General features: G+C 45.7%; 1 protein-coding gene across 1 annotated transcript; it reads right to left on the bottom strand.

Annotated features, from left to right (window-relative positions):
* Positions 1–1675: 1675 nt before the first annotated feature.
* Positions 1676–19015, bottom strand: CILP (cartilage intermediate layer protein). The gene is made up of 8 exons (XM_061558291.1): positions 18875–19015; positions 15871–16054; positions 13533–13802; positions 12597–12821; positions 11735–12070; positions 10622–10730; positions 8499–8653; positions 1676–5875 (listed from the first exon to the last, which is right to left on the bottom strand). The coding sequence occupies exons 2-8, from the start codon at positions 15932–15934 to the stop codon at positions 3492–3494; spliced, it is 3543 nt and encodes a 1180-aa protein (XP_061414275.1). The 5' UTR covers positions 15935–16054; positions 18875–19015; the 3' UTR covers positions 1676–3491.
* Between the last annotated feature and the right edge of the window lie 1226 nt (positions 19016–20241).

Genomic DNA, 20241 nt, shown 5'->3' with positions numbered 1-20241 from the left:
AAAAAAACTGTTCTGAAGAAATTATTTCTCAATCTAGGTTTAAAGGTGCATAGCTCCAGTAGGGTTCTTAATAAGGGAAGCATTAAATGACAAAACTGCAATTCCCCCTCGCCCCCCCAGCCTGTAAGGGCTGTCATCTACTGTGTTCAACAATTTATTTACGATTCAAGCTCAACCCTGCTCATCTTCTGAGATCTGATGAGTCAGGGAGCATCCCACGTGATTTGGTCTCGGTCACAAGTTTAAGAACTCTGGTTTTTCCTGTATAGTCAAAACTGCAAATTCATTGAAACAATTGTCATAAATGAACTTTAAAAAAACTAAATAAATTGTTGACTTGTAAATACGGGCATAGATTCTGCCCGTTTAGTTGTATATTTTTTAAATACACAACTTTCACATGCCTGATATCACTAGTTGTTCATTGTTATACATTACCGACGGTTAGGGACAAGCTACTCATGTCTGAATAAGAATTAATCTTCTTAATGTGTACTAGGATTAACCAACACTACATCAGTGACATCATAACCTGCTCGGCACTCTATAACACAACAGCGTTCTTATACTCATAGCTTACGCTCTTTTATGTGCCATTAGTTTAATCTGTGCTGTGTGACATCACAGCGTGCTCTGTAACTACACTGCATGCTATTCTTTGTGACATCACAGCTTGCTCGGTGCTCTATGCCATGACGGCTTTCTCTGTGCTCTCTAACATGACAGCATTGTGCACTGATATCACACCTTGAACTCTTGCTCTGTGACATCACGGCATACCCTGAGAGTGACATGTCCTGCCTAAGCCCACTTACTTGTTCGAACAGTGAAACTTATGTCTAACCCGTGTGTTCCTCCTCCTGCTCTTCAGTGCAATGCCAAGCATGCTACTCTCCGTCGCTCTTCGCGCACATTTCACCCTGTTACATTTTCTTTAGCCAATGTCCACATTGATGATTAATACATTTATACCGCATTATCATGAAGCGTGCGCTCACCATTTTCCATCATATTTTCGATACCGCAATACGCGTCACGATGACATTTAACATTTGCCATGCATGTTGTACGTACGTTGAACTTCTTTCATGCCGTACGTAGCCGACCGCGCTACTAATCGTAGCCGCACAAAGTGGTAAACGATGGTGACGTGGCCCAGGGGTTTCGCGTTTGTCGCTTGTTGCAAAAGTTCGCGATCCTGGTGCATGAATCACAAATACTCGCCGTCTACTTCTCAGCGGCGTTATTTTAAAACGAGTATGCCGTGTGTGCCAGTGTCATGGTGCGCAGTTGATACATTACTCGCAAATTAACTTAATTTGGAAAGCAACGTAACAACAGAAGCCCCCGACTGACACTTGCATGCGAGCGCTGTATTCGCCATGCGCCACACAGGGACAGCTGCCAGCAGGGGCTCTCACGTCGCAGGGAGCCTGGAGATGTACTGCATGGGTTATTAAGTGGCGGTGATGGTTATGATGAAGGGTACGTATTGTTACATGGCTTTTTTTAAACTATGAACCTCACAGTCCTATACAAATATAAAGGCATGTTTTCTAACGTCGCCCATTCAACAGTTACTTGTATTACCTTTACCTCGAGTACAATTCATTGCAACAGTACAATTCATTGCAGGTCAATAAAATATTATAAAGGGACAGACAAAGTCTACGTGTTAAACGGACAGATTTCAATATACAGCATTACTTTATTAATGATCAAAAAGGTAGAGGCTATACATCGTAAAAGTTGCATTATTTATACAAAAAAATACAACCGTTGATACTGGTAAACTTTTTCAGCTTTAAAGCCAAGTTATGGCACTCTTTAACATACACAGTAAATATATATGGAACAAATATCAAAGTCTGAGATGTTAGTGAAAAGATTGTCGATACTACATTATATATGAAGATAAATAAACAATTACGTGATGGACAAACATTTAAAACGCACAATGGAAAATCTCGTGATAGTCATATGCTATGTACTATATACCAAAACAAATCATGCTACAATAAATTAATAAAACATGCCAAATAGTGTCCAGCAGTAGGTCATTTTCATTATGGTTTCAGTTTTAAATTACAAATCTTGATGGCAAATTCCGTCTCGTGAAGAGACAGGGGAACGCATTTTACTAACTCTGGTTAAACAATTGATTTGGCGATGTCAGCAACATTGTGTGTGTATTTTTTTAGGTTAACAATGTGCATATGCCACAATCACATAACGTAATACATGAGGTTGCTATTACTTCAATTTTTTTTAAAATAAGCTCATGCCTCGCTTGGTTACGTCAAGCAGTCTAGGTCATTTATTCTGAGAATGTTGGTTTTAAAGGTAAGGCATGTAACGAGTACACGTTCGTATATTTCAGGCAAAGTTCAAGATACATTAAACAATTTTTTTTTATTTCACCAGGTAAGGCCCACTGAGCTATACAGCTCTTGTTTCAGAAGCGAACTGGCCACAAATTGCAGCCAAACACTCTAAAACGCATGTTGATTCTCAAATGTGGAGGGGAAAATCAGAGCACCACGGAGAAAAAAATCCACACCACCATGGGGAGAACATACAAACTCCAAATATATAGCAGGCGTCAGGGTCGAGGATCGAACTCCACGTCCTCCTGTATACCAGGCGAGGGAGTTAACGTCTCACCACCGTGGCGCCCCCTATATAATAACTATGCCTCACATATCTATGATTAACTGCAGTCAGTTTACAACAACCCCGAGTTCTTATCGACATTTTCAAACTCAAAATGTAATTATTAGCACCACACTAGTCTTTAAGTAATTCATAGTTGTTGAGCACCTTTATTGAAGTCTTATTTTAGACAATGAAGTCATCTGTTGAATACTGCAACAATATCCACATCTGTGGGTATTGGACGTGTGTGCACATGTGTAATTAGCAAAAATTCAAAGCTTTTGGTGATGCCAGCTGAACCAGCTATTAAATGATCATTGTTGATTCGTGATCAAAACATTGACTTGAAAAATATCCAATGCTATTGTGATATTAAACATATCACTGTATTTACAACAATCTCTGCTATTGTTCCACTGCATGCGTGTTAGGCATGTTGGTAATGTCATAATAGATCGAGTTTGAAATTATTGTTCAAATTATTATGAGCAAAGGTCATACGGAAAAAATTATATTATGAGTAAAGGTCATATACATGATAAAGTGATGTTTGGCAAAAGCAACCAATTACATTTTCAAGTGCAAGAACTGCAATGAAATTGAATGGCAGTTGAACGGAATTTTTCCAGTTTTCATCAGCCACCGAAAACAATTAACTGCATTACATCATTTCACCGTGCACAACACATCTTCACGTGGACAAAAATACCACATATTTATCACAAAACAGAGACGATGCTGCTACTTCACGTGACGCAAGCACACGTCCCACTCCTTTTTTTTTGTCCACGTAAATATTTTGTCGGTGGTTGGCCGCTCGGTTGATGTCCGCGCTCTCATTGGCTCGCCCTCGCCGCGCCACCGCTCTGCATTTCGCGGACTCTGGCGAAGGCCCTGCCTCCGCGAACCGTCGCTCCCCTCCGCCGCAGCCCTCCGTTGCGGGTCCTCCCTCCGGACGCCACGCCGACCCGGGACGACTGCGTGCGCGTGACCACGGACGGGGAATTGCGCACCCTCTCGAAGAGGCTCTCGCGCCCAACCGCCCGCTCGCGGCAGGCGAACATGAGGCCGATGCCCACGTCGCTCTTCATGACACGCGACGCCCCGTCGGACGTCCCGTCGTAGCAGCGGCCGAGCGCGATTTCCTTGGCCGTGCGAGGGTCCTGGTCCGTCACCGTGTAAATGCCGTAGTTGTGGCCCAGTGGGTCGAGCGGGGCGAACATGGTGAAAGCTTGGCTCGCATTGTTGGTGGCAAGGGGAGGGTGGTTGGCCAGGTATTCCTGCAGGATGGCGTTCACGCTCTGACGCTGGCAGTCTCCCTGCGGAACGACGGTCACTAGGGTGCGGTCGATGCGGCTCTCGTCGTAGAGCATGCCCCCGCACTTGAACTCAACGCAGGCAGCCGACACGTTGGGATAGGTCATGTCCTTGACGCTGCGCACGTCACGCACGCCGTATAGCTGGCCCGTGGTGGCTGGGTGCGTGCCGCCAACGTTACTCGAGCGAATCATCACCTCCTTGGGCCCATTGATCTTCACCTTGACGTAGCAGGCACGGAACTCCTGTGGCTTGGGCCACCAAGACAAATAGTTGGCCGTCCAGGACATGAGGTCATTTTCATTAAAGGGTATCTTGTTGAACTCGTACCTGTCACCCTCCACTCTGTAGAAGCGGAAATGGCTGGCCGAGTACGGTGCCTGCTCACACTCCTTGAGATTAACAAAAGCATAAATGGGGCCATTAGTCTCGTCTGGGAGGTTGGGATCAGGCTTGGCGAGGTTGATTTTAAAAGCTGTCTTCTTTACGGCCGAATCTTCGTGGTCCGTCCGCTGGTACTGCAGCTTATCGAGGAAGGGGCGCGTCACGCCCACCAGGTTGGGGTTGAGTTTGGGCGATGATGGAGCGGCCTCTAGCTCCTCGGCACCCAGACTCGCTGTCACGTAGGCTGTGTAGGCATCTGGCTGGAGGCTGTCGCAAAAGGCAGGTAGGCAGGCTCCGTTGGGTCCAGTCACCACGCTGTCAAAGCGGCCCCATGCCCGCGGATTGCTGGCAAAGCCGGCCTTGGGCTCCATGTTTATGAGCGAAACCACAACTCCTTGAACTTGTTCGCTCTGCATGAAGCTTTCACTTCGATACGTGCGCACTTTGACGTAGCAGCGCCGCTCCTCGGGAACGTCTAGGTTAAACATTCGCCGTTCACGGATCTCAACATTTCCAATCAAGAATGTACGCTCTTCCCTCTTACTACGGCGACTCTCCGAGTACTTGAAATCAGCCTCTTCCTCCCAAAGCCCCGTCTCAGTGTTTAATGACCAAAGCTTCATTTTGTTGTGATGCTCCGGCATTTTTATTTGGTTGGAGTCGATGTAAATCTTCACTTTGCCCGAGTTGAGCGTTTCCTGCAGTTGCTCGTCTTTGAAGTCCACGGAAAACATTCCGTACGTCCTAAGGGGGAAAATGTCACCTTCCGTGTCAATGTAGTTCAGGTCGCTCGGTGCAGCAGCTGACGTTGCTATCACGCGTGGATCTAAAAATGTAACACTGGCTTTGACGAAGCCGCTGTACACCTCTCCGTTAGCCAGGTAGAAGGAGTTCGGCGGGATTTCCATCTCCGCGATGGGATCTTGGCCCTCTGCCTCCCCAAGAGGGACTATGTTAGTGACGGCTGGGTTCAGCGTGACGTGCGGCTTTTTCCGCAGCATCTTGACCTCAATGAAAACGGTGCCTCCCTTTTTGTTGAAGGGCAACACTTTAGTCGAGTCCACCAGCTTCTGCGAAGGGTCGACGAACGTCACGACCAGCCTCTCGGTCTCCTCGGGCACCGAGAAGCTGAAGGTGCCTTTGTACCCCGTGAACCCGACGCGGTTCTTGCCGATGTAGATCTGCCCGAAGCGCAGGGGCTCGTTGTTGTCGGCCGCCACCGCTCGCCCGCGCACCAACACCTTGGGCTTGACGCACTTCCCGCAGCCGCACTCGGTCACCGCCATGGTGGTGAGCTTGTAGCCCTGGCAGGCTATGTCGCGCTCCTCCATGCGCGCCACGCCGCAGCAGTGCTTGGTGGGGTCGCCGCACTCGCCAAAATCGGCGGCTCCGGCGCAAGGCTTGCTGGGGCAGGCGCCCACGTCCATGTAGAGGGAGTTTGAGTCGTTCTGGAAGCAGTCGTGTGGCAGACGGATGAGATTCGCCGTCGGCGTGGGGTTACAGGCCGGGTCCTTCGCAGCTACATCAGGAGCGGCACGTCCACACAAACGCACGGCAAAGATGTCACACGGGGCATTGAACGCAAGTGCGGTATTTTAACGAGCTGGAAATGAGCCCCTGTAGTCACATTACATTACCAGTCACGTATTGGCCATTATAATACACATTATATAGATAAAGAAATCATGCAAAACGGCACTTCTTAATTTTTTTTATCGGATCTTGCTAGGTAATATTTATTCTGTAATATTTATTCTGTAATAGAATATAATTCAACAATGATGCATCGTGCTTTTTTAATCCACCGCTGGGGGACGGTCGCCTCCCCACGCTCTGTGGGTCACATGGGGGTTATTTGATCATACTTCACCGTGCCAGTCCGTGTGGGTTGGTGGAGGCAGGGAACATTGCCATGGGGGTATAGAAGGATGGTACAACAATATATATTGGTCTGCACTGTCCTCTGCTGCTCATAATGTAGCCCCCCACAGAAGCCTATACCACCTGTTGTGCTCTGTACATATACTGTATGCCTCTGTATATGTATGTATGGATATATACTTTATTAAACATTTATTCATGCTATGCACATTGTGTTGTTCTGAATTGTTTTTTTTTGCCCCTATTTTACTGTGTATTTTGTACCTACCCCAGGGCTTTCTTGTATAAGAGACGTATTCTTTCAGTGGCAGTACAACTGGTTAAATTAAATCAAGGCAGCTACTATGGCCGGTATATGTGTACATCTGCTTCATATAGGGTGCTTCAGAAAAATATTAACACTTCCGAGAATTTGCAACAATACCACAATAAATGTGTCTCCGGGCTCTGGAGACCACCTGGAGAAGATTCCAGGCACGTGTTGACAACGATGGCGAACAAGTGGAGACTTTGACTTTTTGAAGCTATTAACATTATATTTGTTATCATGTTACAGCGTATTATTACCCGTTCTTTTTCCATCAAAAACGATAGTTCCATGTAAGTGTTAACATTTTTTTAAGCATCATATATTTACATCAATCTTACAATACACAGCCCTGTCATTACTGTCATCGGCGAAGGTGCAGCCCTGCAAATGCTTGCACAGACCACTGCTGGCAGAAGGGCCTCCGTCAGAGCGAGCTCTAGGGAGCTCCTTTATAGAGTACTTGGCCTACTCTTCCACGCTGGACAGACATCTTGGAAGAGGTGGGACTACCCACACTTTACCCTATCACATGCGGCCCGCCGCTCGTCTAATGGAGGTGTTCCCGTTCACACAGAGGCATGGGCAGAGGCACGTGCGTGGCACGGATATTGAGCGCCACAGTGGCGGAATGTTAACTCCCTCGCTTAGTACGCAGGAGGTCGTGGATTTGATCCTGACACGGACTCCTCTATATTTGGAGTTTGCATGTCGCTCTCCCTGTGGTTGCGTGGATTTTCCTCCGGAGCCTCCGGGTTTTCCCTCCACATTTAGAAATATGTGTTGAGAATATTTGGCTGCTACAAATATCCACGTGATAAGCCACTTCGTTGAGATATCACTTGTGGCCAGGTCGCTTCAGAAAAATAGCTCTATAGCTCAGTGGGCCTTCCCTGGTAAAAAAAAAAATTAGTTTAGTAAAAGAAACCTGCACTATTGTTTTAAATGCCACACCAAAAGATCAAACCGTCGACCTGTAGATTGAAAGTCCAGTGAGCTAATCATTACATCACGGCATCATTCACTCGTTAAAGTACACCTTGTTATTCATGGCAATATACACACTCTTTTTGTACTATTGCAATGCAACAAATGACCTGCTAATGTGTTTTGTGTTCTACATCGAGTAGCACAGCGTGGTAATGTAATTGCCCTCAAGAGTATATTTTCTGGGAACTCAATATTGTTTTCTACAGCCGAGAACAATTAATACGATCTCTTGGGGTGGAGGAAAACAGATTGTGGCCTCTTAAAAAAACAAAACAAACGAAAAATAACTGCTGTCAAAAGCCACAGCAGCACATTGGCAGCAAACACGGGGGCTCTTTTGTGGGGGCTTGAAAGCTTAGATTAATTAGCCGGGATGATTAAAGGGAACGAATGTTGCATGGTTGGGTGTGCATGCGCTGGCATCAGAATGAATATTCTTAATTCTAGATTTGAAGCTTTCGTGACTGCAAGGGTTCATATTCTTGGGTTTTGTTGGTAAAGTCACGTAGGTAAAAATTTAAAATTTAAATTAATAAAAGTTAAATAAAAAAAATAAAAAAAACGACGTTTTGGAGGCAACACAAGCTTCCGTCTTTATTTTATTTAACTTTTATTAATTTAAATTTTTTACCTACGTGACTTTACCAAAAAAACCCTAGAATATGAATATTCTTAATCGTGGTTCGGCTCTGGCTTGGCCTCTAACACTCAGTGCTCAGCTCAAGGCATGAGCCGCTCACTTTCTTCCAAAGACGCCATGACAGGCTCAGCCGTGGCTTGGCTCAGGTTCGGCTCGTGAAAATCCTGAGCCTGGGTGGTACGCGTGCTCAGAGCCGGCTCAAGTTAAGCGTGACTTTGAGCTGGCTCGCTCGAAGCAAGCCAAACCTGAACCGAGCCACGACTAAGAATAAGAAGGCCTAAGGTGCAAGGAGGACACTCCGTGCGTTCTCCGTGAAAAACTTACGCAGCAACGAGAGCTTGGCTGGGAAGGATTTCACAGCGCCAACCTCGCTCACAGCCTTACAGTGGTAATCGCCGGCTTGGTGGAGCCGAAGATTAGAAAGCACGAGGCTGCTATCTTGTTTGTGTCCTCCCTGCAGCATGGAGCCATTGTGGTACCTGCGGACATTAGAACACCAGCCAGCACACGCATAGTTGTACACATGCATCGCAGCATGATGCAAGCCGTTATTCTGTTTAGAGAGAGTTGTAAACGACAGCAGGAGCTTAGTCATCTTCACAAAGGTCATTTGAGATACTCTAACGGGGTTTACCGTGATGCTACAAACGACGCCGTGGGTTTTTAGATGCAGGCGATACGTGTAGGTTGTTAATTAACTATGTAATATGCAGCCCATGTATTATGACATAATAATAATGATGATAACATGTTTACCAAAAGCATGTTTTAGGCAAGAAAATTCTGGTCTGGTTTAAACTTTCTAAGTCTTACCGGAAGAGTGGCCTATTAAACAAATCATGCCGGGTTGTCTGACGTTTGAGGCAAAAGCCTTCTGTGAACACTATAGGACCCAGTCAGCATATTACAGCAAAACAGTAAAAATGTATTCTGCACTTTCACGGTGTTCTAAACAGGTATACCCACTGCAAGCAATTTGCTACATCATAAAAATTGTGGAGATATATTCAGTTTAACACGTAGGCTTTTGCGACCAATATCATCCATAATAGAGATTTTTTAGGTTAGATCGCCTAAATGCATGCCTACAAAGGACAGCGTACTTCAATAGAGATTACCGTTGGTCGGGCTATTATAATTAAAAAAACAATTGACAGGAACGACAAGTTCAAAGGGCTTGCATAATGCACATGCATAATGTACGTTGCCTCAGTAATCCCCCCCCCCCACATTGTGCAAGAGCGCAGAAGGGTGGTCAACACATCTACGCCTCGATATAAGGAACGAAACAGTAAGACTTCTCCACAAATCTGGCTGTCGCCTGATGAAGCTAGTTGTAATTACTGGCGAAATGTCGTACTCAGTTTGTAAATGTTGTGGCTTGGCTCTCCAACACACCGGTGTGCTGTACTAGTGACGAATTGGCATGTTCTGTTCACGTGACAACCCTTACTAGTTGGCTGTGTCAGGTGGTGGCGAGTTTTAACGACACATTTGTATATTTACGCGATCTAACCCAAAAAACCTCTATGATGGAGATATATTCAGTAATGAAGATAAAGTGTAAAACTACAAGGTGTTCTGTGGTTCTTTCGGTAAATTCACGTATAAAGATAAAATAATAAATTAAATTAAATACTAGCATAAAGAGTGTGCCTATGTATCTTTGTGATATCTGTCTGCTTATATGTCTGTCTATATGTTTCTGGTTCTGTGTTTTATCTCTCTCTCAAATTTAGCATTCTCAGGAAGAACGTAATCAACCAGATAGGGTGTTGACTGTTATGTTATCCGACTCTCTGTTGTATTACACTACATTTCTAAGTAAACTAGATTTGTGTTTCTATTTAATTTATACCTGATGATGATTGCTTGTGTTGCAATCGAAACGTCGTATGCTAGTATTTAATTTAATTTATTATTTTATCTTTATACGTGACTTTACCGAAAGAACCAAAGAATAATTCCTGCAGTCACGAAAGCTCCAAATTAAGTTTTTTACTACAAGGTGTCTTTAATGATATCATCCATTTTGTTATCCGAAGGCTTTCACGGCCAATGTTATGATATTATGAATCACTAATGAATAATTAAAACGTTGTGATTAGACAGCAGTTTGAAGTGCACAGCTAAAATATCTTACTATGCACTTAAGCTTTGTAAACCAAAAAGCTTGAGTGATCTTGACAGCATGTAATTCATAAAAAATCACAGTCAGGATGTTGTAGAATACCCAGGGACCCTCTAAAATTTCAATCGGACAGACATCACCGCCGCTATGTCTGACATGCGGAGGTTTAAAGGGTTTGAAAAACCCGCACGAAAATAAAAGCTACGCGTTACCGAGTGCGTGTGTTTGCAGTTGCATTACCCAAACATACGCTGAAGATGATATACACCGTTTGATAAAGGGTCCCTTTGTGAAGAGACCGCATCATAGTACCCACCAGATGTATTTGGTGGGCAGGGGGTGTCCTGCGGCTTTGCAGCAAAAGGTGACACTCTGGCCCTCAAACCGAGCTCGGCTCTCCGGGTGCTTGACAATTTGTGGCTTTTCTGCGCACGCATAAAATAGACGCGGTCAGTGTACGTTTATACAACTTTGGCCATCGAAGGTGCAAAAGAAAATCATTTATGAATCGCATAAACCAGCTTACATTGGGAGGATGTTACCTCCTGAACCATTCTAAGGTAGTGGCGTTTTTTTTCCCGTCCCAAGCCACATGTTCATCTTTATTAGTGCCCTATTTATGTTTATGATAAATAAATTATGCAGAATGTCCGCATTATAATTCAAACATCGAAAAGTAATTATTAGCTTTAATTGAATATAATGTTGCAATAATAATAATGTACAGCTCCTTATCAATCCACACCTGGATGACGACCTCCCCACATCAAGTTGGTGATAGGGGTTGTTTGACCATACGTCACCATGTTGGTCAGCGCTTGTTGATCAAGGTGGGGACTGGAACCTATTCAGATATTACTCCCCACTGACGTGGCCAGGAATCAAAATCAGGTCCCCAGGTATTAGCGCAGCTCATGAACCACTGGACAAATGTCATCCCTGCATTAATAGAACTGCTGTCAAATGTACAATAACACGGGGATGTAACATTTTACAAGCGACCAGACAGATGTTATGCTAAATGTGGGAAAACGTGAAATTGGGGAACCACTGTAATTGCGTCAATGTGAATTTTTTTGGTGACTTAAATTGTTTTAATATTGGATGTGGGAGAACTCACAAAGGTGGTTCGTAACAACGGGGTGCCACTGCATCGCATAACAATGCCATCTCTTTAGTTCCAGTGCCATAAAAGCCAATCAACGTTTGAAATTGTACGTAAAAAATTGTTACTGACCAAAAAACAGCCAACTCTGAATTGCACCCCAACAATAAGCTCTGTGAATAAGGCCCCACTACGGCCCGTAACGCGAGGCAGGTTTGTCTATTGTTGGGAGTGTACCGTGTGTCGGAAACGTGAACAAAGGTGGTTAAAAAACACGGCAGTGGCCTAGAATTACGCGTCTCTCTCTCATTCGTGTGAACTCACCGGCCAGCTGCAGGGTGGCACGCAGGATGCCTTTGCCACGAACTTTGGGCTGCACTCGAAAGACCGCCGGAGCGAAGCGGTCTCGGTGCACGCTCAGCTCCGTGTGGTTGTTGGCGCACACGCCGTGCATCTCGAACACGCCGTTGTGGTCGGTGCGAGCGAGCGCGCGCTCGGGGACGAGCTGCTGCACCGCGGAGGGTGGCGTGAGACGCATGGTAGCGCCGGCGAGCGGTGTCCCGCCGTCTGCTGCCACCCGCCCGTAGATGGTGTGGCCCTCGCAGAGGCACACGCGGCAAGACGTGTCCGGCCGCCCCTCCGGACACTGCAGCGCGCAGGCTGAATGAGAGGTCGCACATACATACGGAGACAAAGATCCCCCGTGTAGCCTTGACGGACTGTTGGGTCAAATGCTGTTGGCGAGTAGAACGATGAAGGCTGGCGTGGCACACGAGGATGTGGGTGGTCAGCACCATGCCCGGCCACCTTTGTCTCCCCAGCGATCATGTTTACACATCGCACCAGGTACCCATTTGAGGCTGAGTCGACCTAGGAAAGGCTCAGGAACAGGTTCAGATAATCGTCACCTGGTGTTGGCGGTGCGCGGGAATCAAACTGGGCTCGCTGGGTTCATAACGCATCACGCTAACCGCTACACTACCGCAAACACACACGCATTTTAATATAGCACTGCGAAGATCTTCTGATGTGTTTTTGGGTTGTACTGCGCTGTAGTCTTCAATCCATGACTTAGTCTAATAAGGTTGTTTCACTCGATTTCTTAATAATTTTGCAGACCCTCCAATGTGCTTGTAGGTAAACGCAAGGAGCTGTTTAATATATAGAAATATATACACACACACACCTTTAACGGGAGGTCCTTTGCCACGTTTGACAGCTGGCCGGGTTCGCAATAGGATACAGGTTCGAGGAGGTGGGAAGCAGCTTCGTTCCTCGACGTTCGCGCCTGGGCACGACGCGTCTGGCGCACTCGGCATGCACTCCCGCTGGCGGGTCTGCACCCCGTCCGGCCCACAGCTGACAGAGCAGCTGCTCCAGCCCGACCACTTGGTCCATCTGCTCGCCGACTCTGCCAATGACCATCCGATAATTAATTGTATTTCATGAAACTGAAGCTGGCCCTTTTCACATCAACGACCACGAGGCAAAACTACGTGACACAAAAGATGAATACGTTTGCAGCGGAGTCTGAACAAAGGGGTCGCATTTCCTTTTGGATGTTATTTGTGAAATACAATGTCTAAATATATATATAAAACGCACAGATGTAAATATGCATTTATAAATACATATACATCGGTGTGAACGCACACAAATACCCCTTTGCAAAAATAAACGTGGGCCCCATTCATGCAGAGTTTGTTTTCACACTTTTTCATAATCCTGACATCTGGAATCTCCAACAATATTTTTGTACCGCGTGTTGTTCGGTATAATAATAATACTGTCACAATAATGACTTACTTACCCAAGTAAGCTACACCTGAATCCAAGGACTCTTATTCACGAGCCACGCATTGGGTTAAAAATTAATGTCCTTTCAGCTATTTAGTGAGTGCTTATGCGTGCTATTATCTCTGGGGTTGAGCTCCACACGCGAAAAGCTCCTTCACCTGCTCACTCGCTAACAACCCGATAATACACCGCAGAGCTGTACGGCAGCACGACCACAAAAACCAACGCGGGATTATAAAGCCCTCCCGCAATGCAGCATCTAAGCGTCAGCCACGGGGACTCGGTTTACTTCGAACCCCAACAGGACATACTCTTGTACACTGACCGACTGGACAGAGGAAGCGCACGTGGTAGTTGGAACACTCGCTGCCCGGCGTCTGCTCCTTGTTGATGCACCAGAAGCCCTGCTCGGGGCTGAAGTGCACCACCTCGCCCGTGTGATCGGCGGGCACCCAGGTGGTGGTGCGCGCCTCCACGTCCAGCGGGCGTGCGCACACGCGGCCCCGGTAGTAGTAGCGGATGGCCTCCAGGCGCTCGTAGTCACCGTTCCCGCCGGGGTGGTCAACGTTGAACCACGCCGTCCATTCAGTCAGCTCTGACAAAATTTGCGGGGGGGGGTTATGAAGACAGATACACTTTCAATCGTGAGAGCGGAACGATGGATGGGCCAAAACAATATTTGTGGCCATTCCCGCGATAGATTATGCGCTGTGTTTTTTCGATGTAATATTTCTGCTTCGTCGTGCTTTTTTGTCACGTATTTTTGTGAGAGTTGCAATGTCCATTGCACTGCACCAACATATTTTGTACCATCCTTTGCAGGTGCTTTCAACGGTGTGCACTTTGCAAAAGGAAAGTTGAGAGTTCAAATCCCGATTTGAGGTTCACCCAACCCTTGATCCCTCCAGGATGGATAACATTTTAATTATTTTGTGGGGAAGTCAACAGTGGTTGTCCTCGGGAAATAATTACCCTGGCATAGGAATGTGGAATTTGTACCACTGGCTCAGGGATATAAATAGAAGAGTACCACCCCATGCTTAATTAAGTAGGAAACCACTTTTTTACCGTGCATCACAGGCAAAATAGAGCAATGACGGAGCCAGGATTTTCAAGTGGGGGGGGGGGGGCAACCCCTCCAGCAATGAAAAAGGATAGGAGCTGTTAGCAAGTAAGGACTTGTCCCTTGATTTTTATTCGACGCATGTGCGGCGATGGCGCAGCCATAGATCGAGGGTCGAATTCGAACCATGTGTGATCGACATCGCGCTCGCTGAAGGTGTTTGCCTTCAGGATAGTCGTGGACTGGATACGCAACTACGCACAATTCTGTGAGTCACTTATAACTGCTTTGCCGTTACTTATTGCCAATTATGGACTCAGACTATTGTCCTATCATCTCAGAGTCCCTGGCGCTTAATAATATGCTACAGAGTGGCAGTGGGGGTCGCAAAATGCCGATTTATTACTAATAAACTCCAATGATCCGATCGAAATTAGGGATTTCGATCGGATCATTGGGGGGACACATGCCCCCCCCCCCCCCATGGCTCTGCCAGTGAAAGAGACAATTATCTCAATGGGCACTCATCATCATCAGGCTAGAATCTATCCACGGCTAAATGAAGCCCCTCCAAAATCTTTCACCATCCTTTGCAGTCATGCGATAAGTACAGGTAGGTAACACCCATGACTCAATTACATGTTTAACTGGCGTCTCTGATTTGTAGGACTGACTATTTTTGCAGAATGTTAAAATGGGTTTCAATGAAAGCATTACTTGGTATGTGTCAGTCACCACTTTCCGTACAGAACAATAAAATGTGATCAATTGTCAATGGTGTGTGTGTGTTTAAGACAACTTTAAGGCGTGCTGTTAATGCGCTTGTGGCCATGATCCGTGGCGACATCAGTGCTGGATTAAGCTCGTGCGGGGCCTGTAGCATATGTTACAAAGGGGCCCTAAATAAAAAAAAAAACATACTTTTTCATTTTCTATACAGCCAAATAATACGAAAAATCGCTAACCTTAAACATCCAGTCATTCGTAAAAGTTGAAGTTAGTATAGTACTATAGTAATAGAGTAAGTGTAGAATCACTGAACCGGAATTGATAGCTTGAAATAATTTAGCGTGGAACCCTTAAAAGTGCGGGGCCCGTAGCAAATTCTACTCTTGCTACTAGGATAATCAGGCACTGGGCGACATGCGCTAAAATATTGCACCCAAGGACTGTGCATGAAACTCAGGTCCCTAAAAAAATATTATGAAAATAGTTTGAGCCCTTTTGTCACTCCACTGCTGGATGAAGGCAATCTCAGACAGTGTCAGTCAGTGGGTTGTTAAACCTCGTCCACCACGCTGGTGAGTGCGGATTGGTGAACTGTCGGGGAGTGTCCATGTAATTCAGGGTTAAGGTGCAGCCCCGCATTTTCTAGTTCATGCCACTGCTGGCAGAAGGGGCTCTAGAGCGCCCCTCTGGAGGATAATTTGGCCCGCTTTTCCACACCGGCCAGACGTCTGGTCAGCGTGTCCAGGACCAATTCAGATGTCCCACGCCGCTGATGTCAGCATTGGCCAGGTATGGAACTTACGTCACCGAGTTCACAGTGCGGTGCGGCTCCCAGCCCCCCAGGTGCATAAATCACCCTATAAATACCGACCTTGCGCGAAGCAGCACGTGAGGGACACAGCCAGCACTAGAGCAAGCAGGCGCCCACTGCCCATGTCGCCAGGAGGCCGCAGGCACGAGGACACGAGGACAACAGCAGCAGCAGCAGGGATCCTGACCCCGGCTAAATCCGGCAGGCGACAGGCGACGGAGATGCGCACCTTTAAATCAAGGCGCTGTCAAAACATGCATCGAGGCACAATGTCAGCAAGCATGTGCATGACGACGACGGCGATAAGCTGCGTATGTCATAGAAGGCATTGATGTGTAAATACATTTCTATTCTGTACCATCACGTAAGATAAATGTTTTGGTCTGTCGAAGCAGTACATCTGTAGACCATGGCTGTCAACGGCTGGGATGCCAAGGTGGCCACTGTTAGCACTGGTTTGTGTCCACTATTGAGCAACATTTTTGCTAAATTTGGCCGGTTTTCAATCAAATCCCTGGCAGACTTTTGGCTGATATAGTATCTTTGCGAGCTTTAGCATCCACAGGCTGCAGCTCTGCCCGTTGTTTATACACGTTTGTTTACCACCTTGGTATTAATGATTCATTTTCATATATTGTGCATATAATTTACATCATCAAGCATATATACATGATTTGAAACATTATTTCGCGAATGTAATACTTTATATTGATCATCGAATAAACACATTGTTACCATGTTCTTCATATCACAAGACACGCTTTTTTACACCGTAATTTTAAACAAAACTTGGGGGTAAGTATTATAATCTGGTGGTTGTGTGTATGTGACCAGATTTGTTAGCACAGTAGGGAGCACAGGTGGTGCATCGGCCAGTCATCTCAGTCAGTCAACCCATGGCACCTGGGTCTGTCCCGTGACCTCCTGCCAGCGGGCGTCCGACACTTCACGTGGCCTTAAAGTGCACTTAGCCTGGCACAAGCGCCGTGGTAACGTCACCGCCACCTAGTGGCGAATGGCGGTTGTTGTGGTTGACCAGATTTGTAAAACATTGACACAAATTGAAAGTGCGGCTTAATATTCCGATCATCTTATCATCTGGAGAATACGGGGTATGCCTAATAAGTATTACACAGAACAGAAAAACATGTCTTTTTTTCCCCCCACAAAGTTCGCCCAGGAAGCAGACACTACATAATCAGGCGTGTAGACTCGTTGCAAGTTAATTTGCCCGCTCGTTCAGCAATGCGTTAAATCGCTGAACATTAATGTTATTTCGTACGCGGAGTTCAACAGCTGCATATCCTTATGTAACGATGTGAAAACAGCTAGAAGGAGACAATTATATCTCGTCTCCCCAACTGACCCTGCCATGGACGTAGCTGAAGCGACCGGGCATAATCCGAGTGATCTTTAATTGCGAGTCGAGAGCGGTGTTGTGATAGTGATGGAATTTCATTAAATCAATATCTCGCAACCGGAGATGAGGTTAATTTGGGTTTTTTTTCGCTCCGCAAGAGCGAAACGGCGGTGTGAGCGACCCGCGGCCGATTCTGAAGCCGAGCTTCGCTTTGCCGAACGGTGACCTCAGCCGCTTGCTATGCGGACAGAAATGGCTCGCGGTCACAGGGACACCAGCACCACACTCTCTGCTCTGACGCTTGCGCTCATTTTGGGAATGTCCCACAATAACGGTCCGTACCGCTATATATATCTGACTCTCTTGGACGCAGCCACCAGTAACGAAAGATTGAAATGCTCGTTCTGCAGCCGTTCCCGAGTGCTCAACCCCCCCCCACCACAACATCTCGATCCCCAAACGTGCCCTGCATTTCCGAGTCAGCGATACCTGAATTGTTCTGATATCATGCATTGCTCTGTGCCGCGTGCTATGGGTGGTTAGCATACGTTCCGTTTGCGTCGGTAGAAATAGAATTAACGCAGCTTGGGTCGTTTGTGTCGATAGAAATAGAATGATCCAGGGCACATCAAATTCAGTGCGTCATGGGTACTGACCTCAGGTCTTCTCCTGGTTTAAATGAAGGATGTAACTATCTTTACATGAGATAATTAATGTAGGTATTTATAATCAAGAACAAGTTGTGAGATAAATAGCCACCCGAGTCACCCGAGTATGTTTTTTTTCATCAAGTACAAAAAAGGAAAACCATGTACAATGTAAGCGATATTAATGATGGTTCTGGAGAATAAATACTCGAGTACACACATTGTAATCAGGCAAACATATTAAGTCATAGTCGTTGGGTCTTTCGGTAAAGCCACGTAGATGGTGCAAAGAAAATAACAAAAAACTACGACGTTTCGATCACAACACAAGCGATCGTCATCAGAAGAAAATAGCAACCATCTACGTGACTTTACAAAAAAAAACCCAAAGAATGTGAATTCCTGCAGTCACGAAAGCTTTAAGTCATATTATTAAGTCCCCTATTCCAAAGAAGTTACTGCTTCAGTGAACTTGTACATAAAATAATGTTCATTGAAGATAACAGGTCTTAAAATTTATCGGTAAACCTCAGAATTTCCCAAAGAAGGGCAATCAGCTGAAAAACCAAGATCTTCTTTTCCCCCTTTTTTTTTTATGAAGCTGCGATTGTATTCAATGTTTATATTATGAGAACAGGGTTATTAACAGTGCATATTGCATCTGTATGCAGATAATGTTTTGAGATATATGGTATGCAAGTTCTTATGTTAGTCATCTGCAGCAGCCTTGACTCAACCTCAGGGTAGCATAAAGAATATATACAACATTGTATTTTAAGCACAGCTTCTGGAACGGACATTTATAGTATAATTTCTATACGAACCAACTTCCAACTCTTTAATAAGAAATCATACTGAAACAGCAGCAATTATGAAAAGTATACAATAGCAACAAAAAAAGGAAGCAATTTAAAAATGAGAACCTTGGCAGATTGTTCACATTTCTTTACGACATGAAACGGGTCCATTTGCTTGCAATTGAAAATTCGTCGACGTGTTACTCGACGACTTCAAAACAAATCCCACCATGCTCGCGTCGGTGTCAAGGCGCACTTACGCGGACGACTCGGGACGGAGGGCGGCCCCGCAACGACGACTCGCGGTCGCAGAGACTACGTAAATCGGCGAGGTCCTCGTCCTTTTAAACACGCGCCTAGCGAATCCCCGGGGGGGTGGGGGGGGGGGCTGTGTGGAATGGGGTGGAACGGAGGGGAGCGGGGCTCTCTTGTCTGTCCGTGGGGTGGGTGGGTGAGCGAGTGAGTTTGTTGTTGAGGATAGAAGCTGGGCAAGCAATTGGGAGGCCACAGTGGGAGGGGTGGGTCAGGACTTTGGGGGTTCGGGGGAGGGTGGAGAAGGGTGTCTGGGTTTGAAGGAAATTGTACGCTCAAAACAGCGTGCGGACGCGTGCTGAGAGTTTTCGTGCGAGGACGAGTCAGTGCCAGCGTGCGCGTCACGCGTCACTTTGCGCGCTTACGCATTTTCCTTAATTACGGTGCTGAAGGTTTTCTCAGAAATCACGGCAGGTTTTCTTTTTTTTTTTAAAGGAATTATTAGATGACGTTGTAACATCATTTCACGTATTTAGATTGGTCCAAATTAAATTGCTTACAGGATACACCGAGTGGTGAAACATATATATAAAAGTGGTGTTCTTTTCAAAACAGTGCATTTTGTGGAAATACACAAGTGTTATTCGGTTATAAGGGCTTAAAGCAACTGAAATCCTGCAGGATGAAAACATGGCTTGTCATCAGGGGAAACCACCCACGGTGCCATGGCAAGGGGCCCCTTTTGCACCACACACCTGCCGTTGGCTGTTGCACCCAAGCCAGGACTTCTAAATCCATCCACTTTTTAAAGCTGTTCAGCAGATGCGCAGGATACGGGCGAGACTCTTTATCGCCATCCACAAGTATGCACCGCTGCAGATACAAGCAGCAGATTAGGCTGGAGGCTTGCGCTTAAGTTACATTCCGTAACAAGCCGCTAAGGTTAAAGCACGACACGTTTGGCGACACGTGGCAAAATTAAAATTAACCCGTGGTGTTCGTTGTTGAAATTGTGTGCATTCCCGTATTGGTGACTTAAACTTCAGAAAAAAAAAACATGACAATATGCTTGATAAACCAAATATTAAATATGCTAGTAGAAAAAAACAATAGCATTGTCAATGCTTGCCAACATAAAAAAATGGCAAACATTTCCTAAGATATTATTCAAATAGGTGACATAAGTGTTAATTGCTCTATCTAAAAAAGCTCATACGTTAATTGAATATTACAATCAAACCTAATACTGTGTAATGAAAACTACTGAAATGAATTCATGAAAGTTCTATAGAATAGGGATAGCTTTAATACATGAGCATTGCGTTGACTGGATTGTCACTGTTTCATCTGTAACCAAAAAATAAACTAACATTCC

The sequence above is a fragment of the Lethenteron reissneri genome, chromosome 24, assembly GCF_015708825.2.
Source record: "Lethenteron reissneri isolate LAM-NWPU_2019-01 chromosome 24, ASM1570882v1, whole genome shotgun sequence".
Classification (NCBI taxonomy): domain Eukaryota; kingdom Metazoa; phylum Chordata; class Hyperoartia; order Petromyzontiformes; family Petromyzontidae; genus Lethenteron; species Lethenteron reissneri.
This window is presented reverse-complemented; position numbering and strand designations above follow the sequence as displayed.